This window comes from Leopardus geoffroyi, chromosome B3, assembly GCF_018350155.1.
Source record: "Leopardus geoffroyi isolate Oge1 chromosome B3, O.geoffroyi_Oge1_pat1.0, whole genome shotgun sequence".
Classification (NCBI taxonomy): domain Eukaryota; kingdom Metazoa; phylum Chordata; class Mammalia; order Carnivora; family Felidae; genus Leopardus; species Leopardus geoffroyi.
The window spans coordinates 55,297,423-55,313,031 of record NC_059337.1 but is presented as its reverse complement, the minus strand read 5'-3'; the positions used below and the strand labels follow the sequence as shown (position 1 = coordinate 55,313,031).

Here is a 15,609-nt window from a genome sequence, read left to right as displayed (position 1 = left end):
AGTCCCTGCGCTACTTAAATAAACTTACTGAGTTTATACATCTCAAGAATTCTTCCTTGACCACTGTACTCCATTACCTGCCCCCCCCACCCCGCAACACTGCCCATACCCATATGTGTTTGGCTTTAAAATCTTTGAAGACTTCCTCCAAGAACAACAAAATTTTTCATTTCTTCTAAGGAAGCCTCTTAGGTTAGCCTTACATATTCTGATTTGGGGCATGTTCAGCATTTCTTCTGTTATTCATTTTTGTTTTGGAGTGGGCAAAAACATGGAAATAATTTGATTTGCTCCAAGGAAAAGGGCTTTGAAAATAAACTTCATACAATATTTATTCAGGAGGTGACTTGAAGAAGATAAATTGCTTTTATTAGGTAGGACATCTACAAAGTGGCTCTCATCACTGATCTAGACATTACATATTTGTCATTGTACATCAGTTCTTTCCAACGTAGGAGATACCATTTAGGGAGGAACATTTTCCAAAAGCCCTCCAGCCCTTCTCTTATCATATTGTCCAGAACTGAGTCATATGCCCATCCTAAACCAATCACTGGCAATAGGAATTGGGGCCAATGTACTTAGCTCATGCTAAACATGAGTTAGCTCTTCAGTAGGGACAGCGTCTTGAGGGAAAGGAACAGACACATTCTGCCAACAAAAAAGAAGTGGGTGATAATGTTGTGTACACAGTCAACATATCCCTATTTTTTGGATGTGGAATCTAGGCTCACTGGCAAGTGATGTAACAGATTCAAACCATCTTTGATCCTAATCACTTCCTCATTATTCTAACCTGAGAAAAGCATGGTTTGCACTAACTGGATTGGGGCTATGTAGCACAGACCTAATCTGGTTTTAAAAAGGCATTTCTTTAGGACAGTGCAATAACTCCTAACCACTTTTAGTACACAGGCCTCTTATCAATGATACAGCAGCATCTACATATATTTTCAGGGAAAGAAGCAGCATCAGTGTTAGAGATATATATGGTTTAGGTTTATGGACAATGCTTGGTGAACATCTGGGTTCATAGCCACCTTAAAGTAATCCCACCGCCACTCTGGATACTTGCTCAGCTGCGCGAGAGTCCTTCCGTAAGTCCCTTCACTTCTTTCTCATCTGTAAAATGAAGATAAAAACATCTACTTTGAAAGGCTGTTGGAAGGATGAGGACAAAAGTATATGTACAGAGTACTATGATAATTGGCCCATTATAGACACCCAAAAACCATATGCTATTACTTGTGTTTATACATAGCCTAAACCTTAAGAAAACTGACAGGTGAGAATCTGGAAAAACTTTTAACCAATTACAACAGAGATAGGAACTCATGGGAAGATCAGAAAGCATCATTATGTGAATAGTTGAGCATCCAAGAACCAAAATAACTGTTTAATGAACAAAGTCTTGCTAGAGACTTTGCAGGGTAGATTGTGAAATTGCACCGCATTGTACAAAAATATCCAGAAAAACTGGCAGTCAATGAAACCATTAATACCTATAGAGTCATTGTGATCATGCATGAACTGGGTTCACCCTCTGTTCTTATAAAATGAACTGTTCCTGGAGTTCATAGGATTGGGGAAATACAGGAAGCAGAATTTGGTCTAGTACATTATGTACACAACATGATTAATGAAACTGTGAAATCAACTTTGTTGTGAGGAGACAAAATCTTTCAAACAAGGACTATGCCTGAATCAAAACAAAAATAATTTTATAAACCACATTTTTGTCAGTTCTATTCAATTTATTCATCAGACATTTTAAATACAAAATTTAATTTGATCTCAAAGTTTCTGTATTATTGCCGAACTTTATAGGAGAAGCCATTCCGTTTATATTATTTTTAAAAATCAAATTTCTCCTTAATGACATTTGCCATTTTGATTTCTAATTAATTTGCTGTCCTGGTCCTCGAGGAAAAATGTTGTTATAATAATATCAAGAAGTTTTAGAATGGCATATTTACTGCTAGGAAATTCCTAAATGTCTTTTTTCTTTTTAGATGAACCATTACTGGTTGAATTTTAAAATTACAAAAAATGGTCCTATTGTATTATAGGTTCTTCGGTTGTGTTGGTGAATTCCTGGTTGCAAAATAACTTCCACATAATGTCCTATTCCATAAACCTCCATTAAAGAATAAAAGCTATTTTTTTTTTCCCTACATCCTACGAAGAAGGCGAGTTAAACTGATTTCACATGTGGAGAAGCCTGCTGAACTCATTTTCCTTCTTGGGAGCATAGGGAAGGAGGAGAAGGAAAGGGAAAAGGAAAGAAATCTCCTTTACAATAAATTCCAGCTCACCCATAAGCCAAGCGAAATAAAGACAGTAGAGGGATTAGGACTGTTTGGACTCTCGAGTAAAAAAAGTAAAAAGAACTAGATGAAATCAGTTCCTTAGGTGGGGCAAATGGAAGATGTTAACAATAGAGGAATCTGAGTGAGGGGTATATGGTGACTGACTATACTATATTTGCAACTTTTTTTTTTTTTTGTAAATCTGTAACTATTTTAAGTGAAATTTATTAAACAAACAAAAAAAAAAAGTCCTGCGTGTGACCCTTCTGGCTCTTCCACATGTCAACTGTGTTAAACTTGAGCAAAATATTTAACCCCTCTAAGCCTCAAATTTCATTCATCCAAAAAATGACCATATGGATTCTACTTCAAAAGACTGTACTGAGGATTAAATGAGCTAATGAAGTGCTGGACACAACACTCAGCATGAAGTTAGTGTCTGCAAAGTAATTATCATCATTAATGTGTGCCCATCAAAGGGCTGGGCATTGCAGTATTCAATGGAAGGCACAACCACTAAAAAGCACCGTGTCCTCGTTTCTTCCTGACTTCTCAATACGTGTAGATGGAACAATAATCTTCACAATCACCCAGGTTCTAAAACCCCTTTTTTGGTGCTTCTCTTTCCCTTGATCTTGCATTCAATCAGGCAGCAGGTCCTGTTAAACCTACTGCCGTACTCTTCTCAATCTTGTCACCTCTTCATTCCAACCACTGGCTCCTGTCTATCTGTACCAAGATATCATCTTCCTGGCTTTCCTGCCTATTTCCTCTGTTCCTCCAAGCCCTCCTGCAGCATGGTCTCACTAATCTCTCTACATCATGCTACCTAACCTTCAGTAACTCTCCATTTTCAATGAACCGAATTTCTCATTCTTTGCTTTGGCATTCAGGGCCACCCATGATCTAGCCTCAATCTACCTTTCCAGCTGTTTTTCCCACTACTCCCCTTCATACACCCTTAGATCTAATTTACCCAAATCATCAACTAGTCGTGAGACATGCCTGAATCTTAATAGCAGACACTGAGACCCAGAGACACTAAGAAAATAGCCAAAGGTCACAGAATTTATAGCAAAGCAGATTTTCAGTCATTGATGGCATTGTAAATTAATACGTGGGGAGTATTCAACGTCTGCCAACATACAGCAGCGATGGAAAAAAATCAAAAGACAAGATATTAAAAACCAATGTATCTCTGAGGACTTGAAAAGTAAGGTTTCACCTGTTCTGGATCCAAAAGTAGTACAGGTGGCCAGGAGTTCTCCAGAGTATCAAGGATTACAAGTGTCCTACCTAAAGTGGAGAAAGGTAAAGCTAACTATTTAAACTAGTAACCCAGGGAGAGCTCCCTTAGCCCAGGGTGACTGAAAACAACAATCACTGCCTGAGGCCACCACTTATATACAAACTATGTACCTAGAAAGCCTGGAGGATACAGACATAGCCTTGTGGCCAAGTTGCCTGCTGGCTCAGTAACTGCATTGAGAATACCCCTAATGGACCAGAAACCACCTATGTAACACCTGCTCCCGAACTGGGGAAACACGGGGCCAGGCAGAGGCAACCACAAAAATCTAGACAGGGCGGATGGAGAGAACTCAGAAGGAAGAAAAAAAACGTCATCTTCAGTGTTATACCACAAGCTAGAATTACATACACATGGGGAAATGAATTCTACGAAAGGTAATAAAAGTTAACAATTTGGATAGAACCTCATTCCCAAGTGACATCAGTAACTACCCTAGAAGTAACCTTAAGTATTTTTAAGTCCTAAAAATAGAAATAGAATCTATTTTTTAAAAATTACTAAACAAGGGGTGCCTGGGTGGTTCAGTTGGTTAAGCCTCCGGCTCTTGGTTTCGGCCCAGGTCATGATTCCCAGCGTCATGGGATTGAGCGCCGCGTCAGGCTCTGTGCTGAGCATAGAGCCTGCTTGGGATTCTCAATCTCTCTCCCTTGTCCTCGCCCCTCCCCTGCTCACACATGTACTCTCTCTAAAAAGATTTCTAAACAAAATAAGCAGAAATTACACAAAAAGTATAGGTACATACACCAGAAATTCTGGGCGTGAAATTAAAAACTCCATAAATGGAATACACAAAGAGTTAGCAAACTGGAAGACCACCCTGAGGAATTCCATGAGAGACACAGATAAAAATATACAAAAGAACAACTAAGAGACACAGAGAATGAGGTTATGTTTAATGAGAGTTCCTGAAGCAGAGAATATATGAAATGGTGAAGCTATATTCAATTTCTTCAATTCTTCACCCAAATGTTACCATGTCAGTGTGATCTACCCCCACTATTCCATTTAAACTCGTGACCACCTCTCTATCACTCCTCCTTTCCCTTACCTGACCTGAGTTTTCTCCATAGCATTTACCAGCCTCTAACATACTCCATAAATTATGTATATTAACTGTCTCTCCCGACTACAATATGAGAGCTATGAGGATAAAACTCATCTGTTTTGGTAAGTGCTATATTCCCTTAAAACATTAAAGAAGCAATTGTTACACATCGTAAAAATGTAGTGAATGAAAATTAATGGCTGAATATTTTTCATAAAGGAAGAAAATCAGCGAGCCCTTGGTTTGAAGGTGAACAACAAAAACCTAAAAAAAATGTTATCACACATTATTATGACAATTGGAGCGGTTTGAATTTAAATAGTGTTTATGTTTATCAATATACAATTTCTTAAATATGACAACTGTATTTATGTAGCAAAATGTCTTTGTTCTTAGGAGATGCATTCTTGAGTATTCGATGATGAATTGTCATGGTGCCTGCAACTAACTTTCATAGTTAAGAGAAAAAACATAAATTACACATATGCATGTGTGTATATTTACAAATAAATATAGAGCAAATGTAGAAACTTAATGATTGGTAAATATAAATGAAGAATATACAGGTGCTTATTTTCTATGGATTATAAAGTTTTTCAAGATAACAAATTTTCAAGATAACATTAAGGAAAAATTAGTACATAGAAAAGAACTTAGCAGAATAGATAAAAATAAGAGAACTTCTGGGAGAGTAAGATACTGACAGTTCCTCTCCTCCCCACAAAGCAACTATAACACTAGGAAAAAAGATAGTCAAAAACCACCTTTTCAGGGCTCTGGAAATAAACAAAAGGGAAATAACAACTTGAAAAGGAGACTCTGAGGCATTCTTATCTGGGGCTATTTCCATTTTCCTCTCCAGCTTGATAAGGTAGGTAATGCTAACAGGACAGGGATGGCAGTGAAAACTAACAGTTCCTCTTCCAGGGTGGGCTCACCTGATCTGGAGTGGAAGGCAAGAAGTGCATACCCAGTGGTATTGTTAGTAAAAACAGGAAAGTTAGAGGGACCAAAAAAAAAAAAAAAAAAAAAAAAAAAGGTGCATAGTTCAGCTTGCCTGAGATTATGGTCCCATGTGAGACTTGAATCCAGCAGACTAACGAAAAAATTAGCAAGAAGACTGCAAATGAGGGGCTAAATATGCTCTCTGCACATCTGTGCCTGAGCAGGAGGCTGCATGCATATATAAGGAAGATTTAAAGGGCCCAAGCTCTCCACATATCCCTGGGCTGACAGAGAGGGTGAACACATGTCACAAGACCTGGGAAGGCTCAGGGGGGAGTAAAAGTGGGGGAAGACCAAAAAAAACTAGCCTGAACTTGGAATGCATACCTCATACACCTACAGATACATCAGGAGAGGACAGATCTACTGACGTAAGGCTTTTGACTACAATCTCTGACTAACCATTGGATGACCACTCAACTATAGATATGTAGGGGCATCCTCTAAAAGAGCCAGGCTCAAAAACTAAAACTACAAACTAAAATAACTGAGCAGAGAAATCAGCAGACACATGGCAGGAGAGAGATTTTTCAGATTAAGTCCAGGCAAATTACAAAGCAAACAAATTAACAATAACAACAAAAGCAGCAACAACCGTCAGGGGAACTAATGTCAAATCTGGAGTTGCTATAATATGTTACATAATATCTCCAGTTTTCAACAAATGTGTGAAGCATATAAAAAAAAATAAAGTGTGACCCATATTCAAGAAAAAAACCATCAAGAAAAACTATGTGTTCAGATGTTGAATTTAATGAGTAAAGACTATAACTCACAGAAGAACATATACTGCATGATTCTACACAGATGAGATATCTCAAACAAACTCATAGAAACAGAGAGAATGGTCATTGACAGGAGGAAGAAATGGGGAGTTGCTGTTCAAGGGGTATACGATTTTAGTTATGCAAGATGATTAAGTACTAGACATCTGCTGTAGAACCTTGTGCCTATAGTTAATACTGTATTGTGCACTTAAAAAACTGTTCATAGATCTCATGTTAAATGTCCATACCACAATAAGAAAAGAGGACTACAAAGCAACTATTATGAATTTGTTTAAAAACTTAAAGGGAACAATGATTAAAGACTTAAAAGGAAATATGACAGGGGCACCTGGGAGGCTCAGTCGGTTAAGCGTCCGACTTTGGCTCAGGTCATGATCTCGCGGTTTTGTAAGTTCGAGCCCCATGTGGGGCTCTGTGCTGACAACTCGGAGCCTGGAGCCTGCTGCGGATTCTGTGTCTCCCTCTCTCTCTGCCCCTTCCCCACTTGTGCTCTGTCTCTCTATCAAAAATAAACAAAATGTTAAAAAAAAATTTTAAGGAAATAAATATGACAGTGAATCAACAGAGAATCTCAAAAAAAAAAAAAAAGAGCTCTTATTAAAAAGAATCTATGAGAATTCTAGAGTCGAAAACAGTAACTGAAAATTCCTAGACAGGAATTTTTTATCCAATTTAAAACACAAGATGATAACAATTGAAGAAATATGTACAGAGCCTCCAAGACCTGTGGCACAGCACCAAGGGTATCAATACACCTAAGAACCCCAGAAAGGGGCAGGGAAAATAATAAAAAGAATAATGATTTAAAAAAAAACCTAATTTGATAAAAATATTAATATACAAATCCCTGAATCTCAACAGACCTCAAGTAGTTTCAACAGAACAAATGCACACCTAGACATACAGTGCTCAAACCATTGACAGCCAAAGAGAAAATTTTAAAAGCAGCAGGAGAAAAACAACTCATCACAAACAGGAAAACAATGGTGGCCTTAAGGCAGGGAAAAGAACTATTCAAAGTGTGGGGTGGACGTGAGGAGTGCTGGTGGCAACCAAAAATTCTAAATCCATCAAACTATCCTTCAAAAATTAATTTGAAGTATTTTCCAAAATAAAGACTGGCTGAGAGAATTTGTTGTTGGCATACTTATGTGAAACACTAAAAAAAAGTCCTTTAGATGAAAGGAGATGACGACAGACTTGGTAACCTGAATCCGTGGGAAAAAATGAACAGCAACAGAAACAATAAATATTATTAAACATACACACATTCTTTTATATGTGTGTGTGTGTGTATATATATATATATATATATAGCCTCTTTTCTTCTCTTGAATTCTTTAAAAGACATTGTATAAAGCAATAATTATAATTATATTGTGTGTGGATATAAATATATGTATATGTGTGTATATATATATATATATGAAATAAAATATGAATGTAATATATATGACAATTAATAGCACAAAAGAAGGGTAAGGAAATACAACTATGCTGGAACAAAGTACCAGAAGTTAGTCAATATTAATCTGAAGTAGTCTATAATAAGTTAAGATGCCTATTGTAATACCTACAACAACCACTTAGAAAATGACTTAAATGGGGCGCCTGGGTGGCGCAGTCGGTTAAGCATCAGACTTCAGCCAGGTCACGATCTCGCGGTCCGTGAGTTCGAGCCCCGCGTCGGGCTCTGGGCTGATGACTCAGAGCCTGGAGCCTGTTTCCGATTCTGTGTCTCCCTCTCTCTCTGCCCCTCCCCCGTTCATGCTCTGTCTCTCTCTGCCCCAAAAATAAATAAACGTTGAAAAAAAAATTAAAAAAAAAAAAAAAAAAAGAAAATGACTTAAAAAGTAGTAAAACTTAAGAGTAATTAAAGTGGTGCGTGCCCTAATAAACATGTTTAACACAAAATAAGGAGTACAGGAGTAATCCAATAATAAAAAAGACATAAGATATAGAGAAAAGCAAATAGCAAAATGGTACATGTAAAGCCAACCATAATTTTATTAAATTTTATGGACTGAAATAACTCCAATCCAAAAGCAAAGCTTATCTGACTATGTGTGTGTGTGGGGGGGGGGGGGGGGGGGGAAGCAAGATCTAACAACATGCAGACTACCACTTCAAATTGAAAGACACAAATAGGTTAAAAGGAAAAGGACAGAAAAATATACGCCACATAAGCAATTATAAGAGAACTGAAAAGGCTGTATTAATACCAGACAAAATGGAATTTAAGACAAGAAATATCATTAGAGACAAAGAGAGACATTTTATAGTAATAAAAGGTCAATACACCAGAAAGACAAACCAAATATAAAGGTATATATGGTTAAAAACAGCCCCAAAATACATGAAGTAAAACCTGACAGAATTGAAAAGAAAAAACAGACAATTTAACAATTATAGTTAGAAATTACAAATGTTCTACTCTCAGTAACTAACAGAACAAGCAAGCAGAAAATCAGCAAGGCTATAGCAGACTTGAGTAACACTGTCACCAACTTGACTTGACATTTTTTAACACTCCACCAAATGAGAGAATATGTATTCTTTTCAGATGAATGTGAAAGAAAGGTTCTCTAGCAAAGACCATATGCTAGCCCATAAAAGAAGTCTCAAAAAATTTGAAAGGACTCAAATCATTCAGAGTTTATTCTCCAACAAATAAATTAAAAATAAACAAATAAATTCAGAAAATACCCAATGTGTGGAAACAAAGTGGCACATTCCTAAATAACCCATAGTTTCAAAAAAGAAGAAATTAGAAAATATTTTGACTAAATGAAAACAAAAACACAACATATCAAAATTTATGAGGTACAGCTTAAGCAGTGCTTAGAGGGAAATTCAGAAGTTGAAATATCTATATTAGAAAAGTAAGGTTTCACATCAGTAATCTAAGTTTCCACTTTAACAGTAGACAAAGAATGAATTAAATCTACAGCAAGCAGTAGGAAGGAAACAAAGATCAGAGGGGAAAGAAATCAATGGAATAGGAAACAGAAAAACAATAAGAAAATCAAAGAAACCAAAAGTTTTTTGGGAAAAATAATCAACAAAATTGGTAAACCTATAGCTAAGCAAAGAAAAAAAGAAAGGTGACATAGAACACCAAAACAGTGATGAAAGAGGCGACATCAACAACAACCCAAATAAAAGGATTATAGAAGAACCAATTTTACACAATTTTTTTTTTTTCAGAAAACCGGGGGAAAAATAACTTTCCCACTCATTCACTGAGACCACTATTACCCTTTGACCAAAGCAAGACAAAAATATCACAAGAAAACTAGAGACAAATATCCCATGTGAGATTTCACATGAAAATCCTTAAGTCACTATTAGCAAATAAAATCCAGAAACATATAAAACAGATTAAGCACCACGAAGAAGTAGGACATCTATGAGGCTCCAACGCCCTCTATATTTTGACATCACCCTTCAGATTAATGTAAATTAACAGTCGTAGCTTGGCTGTGTAGTCCCTTCATTTGCATACTAATCAATACAAACCTTCATTGGTGGTTGTGTGTAGAGGGTATAATATAACCTAATCCTATTGAAATTAGGGACGTCAAAAAGTTTAAGGATACCATGAAAGAAGCAGAAACCAAGCAGATTTCCAATTCCAACCTTGATGTTGAGAATGGAGATGTGTGACAATGATTTAAAACCAAGATGAGGGGCGCCTGGGTGGCTCAGTCGGTTAAGCGTCCGACTTCGACTCAGGTCATGATCTCGCGGTCTGTGAGTTCAAGCCTGGCGTTGGGTTCTGTGCTGACAGCTCAGAGCCTGGAGCCTGTTTCAGATTCTGTGCCTCCCTCTCTCTGACCCTCCCCTGTTCATGCTCTCTCTCTGTCTCAAAAATAAATAAACGTTAAAAAAATTTTTTTAAAACCAAGATGAAAAGGTAGGTAAGCAGTGAGCTAGATTTTCAGTTCAATTATATCCAGAGTTTAAAACTATCAATCACCAAACAAATCTACATGAAACATGGTTTAGGGGTTTTCCCAGAATGAGAAAGGAGACACCCCAACTGTTGGAAAAATGGCACTGGGTCTCCAGGAACACAAGTGAGACTTTGAATAGATGGTGTGTTCCTTCCTCCAGCTCATGTTAACACAAGCTCTGAAACCCGGGACTAATTTGGAGGCTTATCTATATCTGGTCAGCAATTCAGGTGACAGTGCTATCCAACCCTGTGGAAGGTTCACTTCTAGGCTCTTGCTTTTAGAGATGGTTATAAGCAGGAAGATGATAAACCTTGCCATCCATCCATCCATCCATCCAACCACTACCCAACTTAGTCTGGTTAAAAAAAAAAAATGCACACAATCAACCCACAAACACAGTCCAGAATACAGTTCAGGGTAAGAGATATGAAGGAAAGCTATAATAAATGTTTTCAAGACATACTTGCATTCACCGAAAACTTGCATATCCATCTCTAGGAATCTGAAAAAAAAATTCATATAGAAACAAAAGTATTTAGGTGGTCATTCATTTCTGCATAGTTTAGTATTACAAGCTTAATTATAACCATTTACACATTCAATGCAATCCCTATCGAAATAACACCAGAATTCTTCACAGAGCTAGAACAAACAACCCTAAAATTTGTGTGGAACCAGAAAAAAACCCAAATAGCCAAAGTAATGTTGAAAAAGAAAACCAAAGCTGGAGCCATCACAATTCAGGACTTTAAGCTGTATTGCAAAGCTTTAATCAAGACAGTATGGTCCTGGCACAAAAACAGAAACATAGATCAATAGAACAGAAAAAAGAAACCAGGAATGGACACACAAATGTATAGCCAACTAATCTTTGACAAAGCAGCAAAGAATATCCAATGGAAAAAAAGACAGTCTCTTCGGCAAATGGTGCTGGGAAAACTGGACAGCGACATGCAGAAGAATGAAACTGGACCACTTTTTTACACCATACACAAAAATAAATTCAAAATGGATAAAGACCTAAATGTGAGACAGGAAACCTTCAAAATCCTAGAGGAGAAAACAGGCAGCAACCTCTTTGACCTCAGCTGCTGCAACTTCCTACTAGACGTCTCTCTGGAGGCAAGGGAAATAAAAACAAAAATGAACTATTGGGACCTCATTAAGATAAAAAGCTTCCACACAGTGAAGGAAACAATCAACAAAACTAAAAGGCAACTGACAGAAAGGGAGAAGTTATTTGCAAATTACACATTGGATAAAGGGTTAGTATCCAAAACCTATAAATAACTTATCAAAATCAACACCCAAAAAACAAATAATCCTGTGAAGAAATAGGCAAAAGACATGAATAGACACTTTTCCAAAGAAGACATCCAGATGGCTAACAGACATATGAAAAGATGCTCAACGTCACTCATCATCAGAAAAATACAAATCAAAACCACGAGATACCACCTTACACCTCGGAATGGCTAAAATTAACAACTCAGGCAAAAATAGATGCTGGTGAGGATGCAGAGAAAGGGGAACCCTTTTGCAGTGTTGGTGGGAATGCAAACTGGTGCAGCCACTCTGGAAAACAGTAGGGAGGTTCTTCAAAAAATTAATAATAGAATTACCCTATGACCCAGCAATTGCACTACTAGGTATTTTTCCAAAGGATACAAAAACGCTGATTCAAAGGCACACATGCACCCCAATGATTATAGCAGCACTATCAACAAGAGACAAATTATGGAAACAGCCCAAATGTCCATCGACTGACAAATGGATAAAGAAGATGTAGTGTGTACATACATATACACACACATACAATGGGGTACTATTCAACGATCAATAAGAATGAAATCTTGCCATTTGCAACATGGATGGAACAAGAGTGTATTATACTAAGCGAAATAAGTCAGTCAGAGCAAAGACAAATATATGATTTCACTCATATGTAGAATTTAAGAAACACAACAGATAAACACAGGGAAAAGGAGGGAAAAATAAGATAAAAACAGAGAGGGAGGCAAACCATAAGAGAGTCTTAAATACAGAGAACAAACTGAGGGTTGTTGGGGGGGCGGATGGGGGGACGGGCTAAATGGGTGATGGTCATTGAGAAGGGCGCTTGTTGGGATGAGCACTGGGTGTTGTATGTAAATGATGAATCACTGGGTTCTACTCCTGAAACCAATACCACACTGTACATTAACTAACTTGAATTTAAATAAATTAAAAAAAAAATTACAACTTTCTGCCCACAGCATTAATAAGTTAGCCAATTCTGTACTATAAATGAACATAAAAATCTAAAACTTTGAAATGTTTTGCTAGAAGACGATGTTTATTTTGATTTTTAAAATGTAATATTTCAGAGGAAAGAAAGGTTGTAAAACCATAAAAGACAAAGACAGTCTCTGGCTGTCACAGGAGATTTGAAGTAATGCAAATGTCAGCTAAAAAAAAAATTCAGATTAATATTTTAAATAATGAAACCAGGACACAATTATATTTTGTGGCAATTCTTGAAATACTTCTTTTCCACTAACTGCAAGTAAGGATCAAAATTTGGAGGAGCTATTTCCACTCAAAAGCATGTTGAGTAGATCTACAGCTCCATTAAATGTGGCTCATTACAAACATTAAATTTGGTTGGCCATACATACAAATCATCCAGATTCATATCTTATTCTGGGTGAATTTCAAACATGCCAATATAACGTTTCTATAATTACAAAAGAATCCGTGACAATTCTATAGACCATATGCAAGTTTATTTAAATAATGTAACATTGCACAGAAAGCTAATTTGTAAGTATAAAAAAAGATGGTTTGGCAACCACATATAAAGCACCACACAGAAGCAGATTACACATACATCATCAGGCCTTTGGAAGATTGAGGCACCATTAATATCTCAAGTAATTTTATAAGAATACTTTGCTCATATGATAGATGTTATTAAAACATCTCAAAATAGATAGAGCCCACAATTTTTCCAGTACGAAGTCTTCCCTTCCAGTTTTCTTGTCAATATATCAATGATTCTTCTTAAATACTGTACAACAGTTAGTCCAAATTGACAAAGGGGCTATCAAAACCACTATCTTGTTGGCTAGACAGAGGAGCAATCAATTTTCTCAAAGGCTGCCGACACACTGATGAAGGTGCTGTACTGCTCAGTTTTTGGAAATCTGACTTTACTAGATCAGCCTTATGGTGAGGGGTGTGTCTCAGAGTCATATTGATCTCTGGCTGGGAACACAGGGTTTCTTCTGACAGGTCTGAAGTGTGACCACTCTGACGTTTCACTGGTTGACAAATCATACCATTTTTCTCTGTATCTGAAAGACAACCGGCTGCTGACGAGTGTTGGAAATTAACAGATTCAGCTGGTATATCCAGAGTTTCTTGTGGTCTACCATGTAAAAATGACACTTCGTGACTGTCGCAGGGCAAAGTGGCACTGTTGGAATGCCAGCCCACGGAGTCATCAAAGTCCCCTCCGTCCTTTACTGGAGTTTCCCAAACACCCAAACGTTGACTTTTCTCAGATGCAGCATTGTCACTTTCCATTAGTGGATTACACTTGTATACTTTTAAACCGAGTCTTTCATTAGGACCTCGAAAAGTTGTATGTGTGGATCCAGATTCGGAAAGACTAGGGGTGTACCTAGGTGATGATTTACTTCCGAAGGATCCAAGAAAGGGGTATGCAGCTGAATGCTGAAGTGATTCAGAGCCAGTATCACTGCGGTCTTTCTTCTTGTGCAAAACAAAGCCTTTTTCACCTTCATATGGAACAAACTCAGGAGAAACATCATTTGGCAAAATGTCTAGATGTTTGTAAGTGTTTTCCCCAAACTGAGAGTCTGATCGTGACTCTTTGGAACCCATGTGCTTTACATCGCCATGCTCTGCATCCGCTAACCGCCGTCGTAGGTTACAAGCAGCCCTTCTCTTAGGAACTTGGTCACATGTACTCCTGGGAATACTTTGTATACTGTTTGATTTGCTTTCAGTATGATGCCCTGTATTCTGATTCACATCATTTCCTTTTGATTTTTCAACTCCCGTCATCATCTCCGAAGTCAGAGGTACTACTACTACATACGAGGGAACAAAATTAGGGGAAAACAAAATTAGGATAAAGTTAACATTGAAAGGGGAGGAAAAAATTATGTTTTCATGTATTTCCAAAGAACGTATGTATTTTCATCAAAGAAAATACATCAATGCTGGACATTTAAAAATATTGTTTTACAAATCTGCATTGAATAAAGTTAGGTAGTTGTTATTGAAATCTGATGTTACTGTTATGCATCTGATCTATTATTTCCTGCAACAGATATTGTAGCATTTCAGGAGCCAACTGCAAGTTTCCAATTCTGTTCTGATGAAGAAATTTTGCTAGAAGAAACCCCAACACTCAACAACTACATAAGCATACCACCCCCCTGCCCCCCCCACGTCCCCCAACCCCCCTTTCCCCCACCACACACACACTAGCTAAGACACTAAATCTGACCAGAGGCAAAGCAGCCACATAGCATAAAATCAGAGGCATATCTCAGAAAAGTGTACCTTGGTCCCTACAGCATGGAAAGGGTTTGCTTCCACTGGGGACATTCACACAATTGCCCCAAATCATTAATACCCAAGGTTCACATCACCATTCTCGAATTTACACAAACAATCTTTGTGTTTTGAAGAATGACTACCAATATCAGACTTGTGAATTTTTGAACAATCTCTGCTTCAAGCTTTCCAGAAGTTCAAAAACCCCATTTCCCCACAGATAGGTTCAAAATCTCCCAGTGTGACTGGAAATTTATCAATTTTTTCACCCATTTCCATCAGCTTTTGCTTTATATATTCTAAAGCTATTTTATCATGAGCAGAAAGAACCCATTTGTAGGTTCTTGGGAGTCTTCTTACCATTATCAACTGTCACTTTAATCCCTCTCAATGTGAACTATAATGTGCTTAATATTGTATTTAACTCTATAATTTATCTACTATCAACATATCACTGCTTGGCAAATTAGTCTCCATTCCTTCATTTTGAATTTTTGATGTTGTTCTCATAGAGAGAACATATGTCTGGATTTTTAAAAAATGAAAATTATGGTCTTTTAACAAGTGAGTTTAAACTACTCACCTTTAGGGTGATTACTGATGTTTTACGCTACAGTAAGTT

At 37.2% G+C, this 15,609-nt stretch overlaps 1 protein-coding gene and 1 long non-coding RNA gene across 10 annotated transcripts in view; both read right to left on the bottom strand.

The window, feature by feature from the left end:
* Nucleotides 1-343: 343 nt before the first annotated feature.
* On the bottom strand, nucleotides 344-1,298 carry LOC123582174. The gene is made up of 2 exons (XR_006704261.1): nucleotides 1,041-1,298; nucleotides 344-651 (listed from the first exon to the last, which is right to left on the bottom strand). It is a non-coding gene; the product is annotated as an uncharacterized LOC123582174 (long non-coding RNA).
* Nucleotides 1,299-13,166: 11,868 nt separating this feature from the next.
* Nucleotides 13,167-15,609, bottom strand: part of CEP152 (centrosomal protein 152) — a 93,704-nt gene continuing 91,261 nt past the window's right edge. For 7 of the 9 annotated variants that reach the window (XM_045449801.1, XM_045449806.1, XM_045449808.1 and 4 more), the window contains one exon: nucleotides 13,167-14,515. In XM_045449801.1, coding sequence (XP_045305757.1) covers nucleotides 13,479-14,515 — 1,037 coding nt within the window. In that variant the 3' untranslated portion in view covers nucleotides 13,167-13,478. The remainder of the gene's footprint in view (nucleotides 14,516-15,609) is intronic. The other 2 variants (XM_045449807.1, XM_045449805.1) reach the window with 1 other exon arrangement.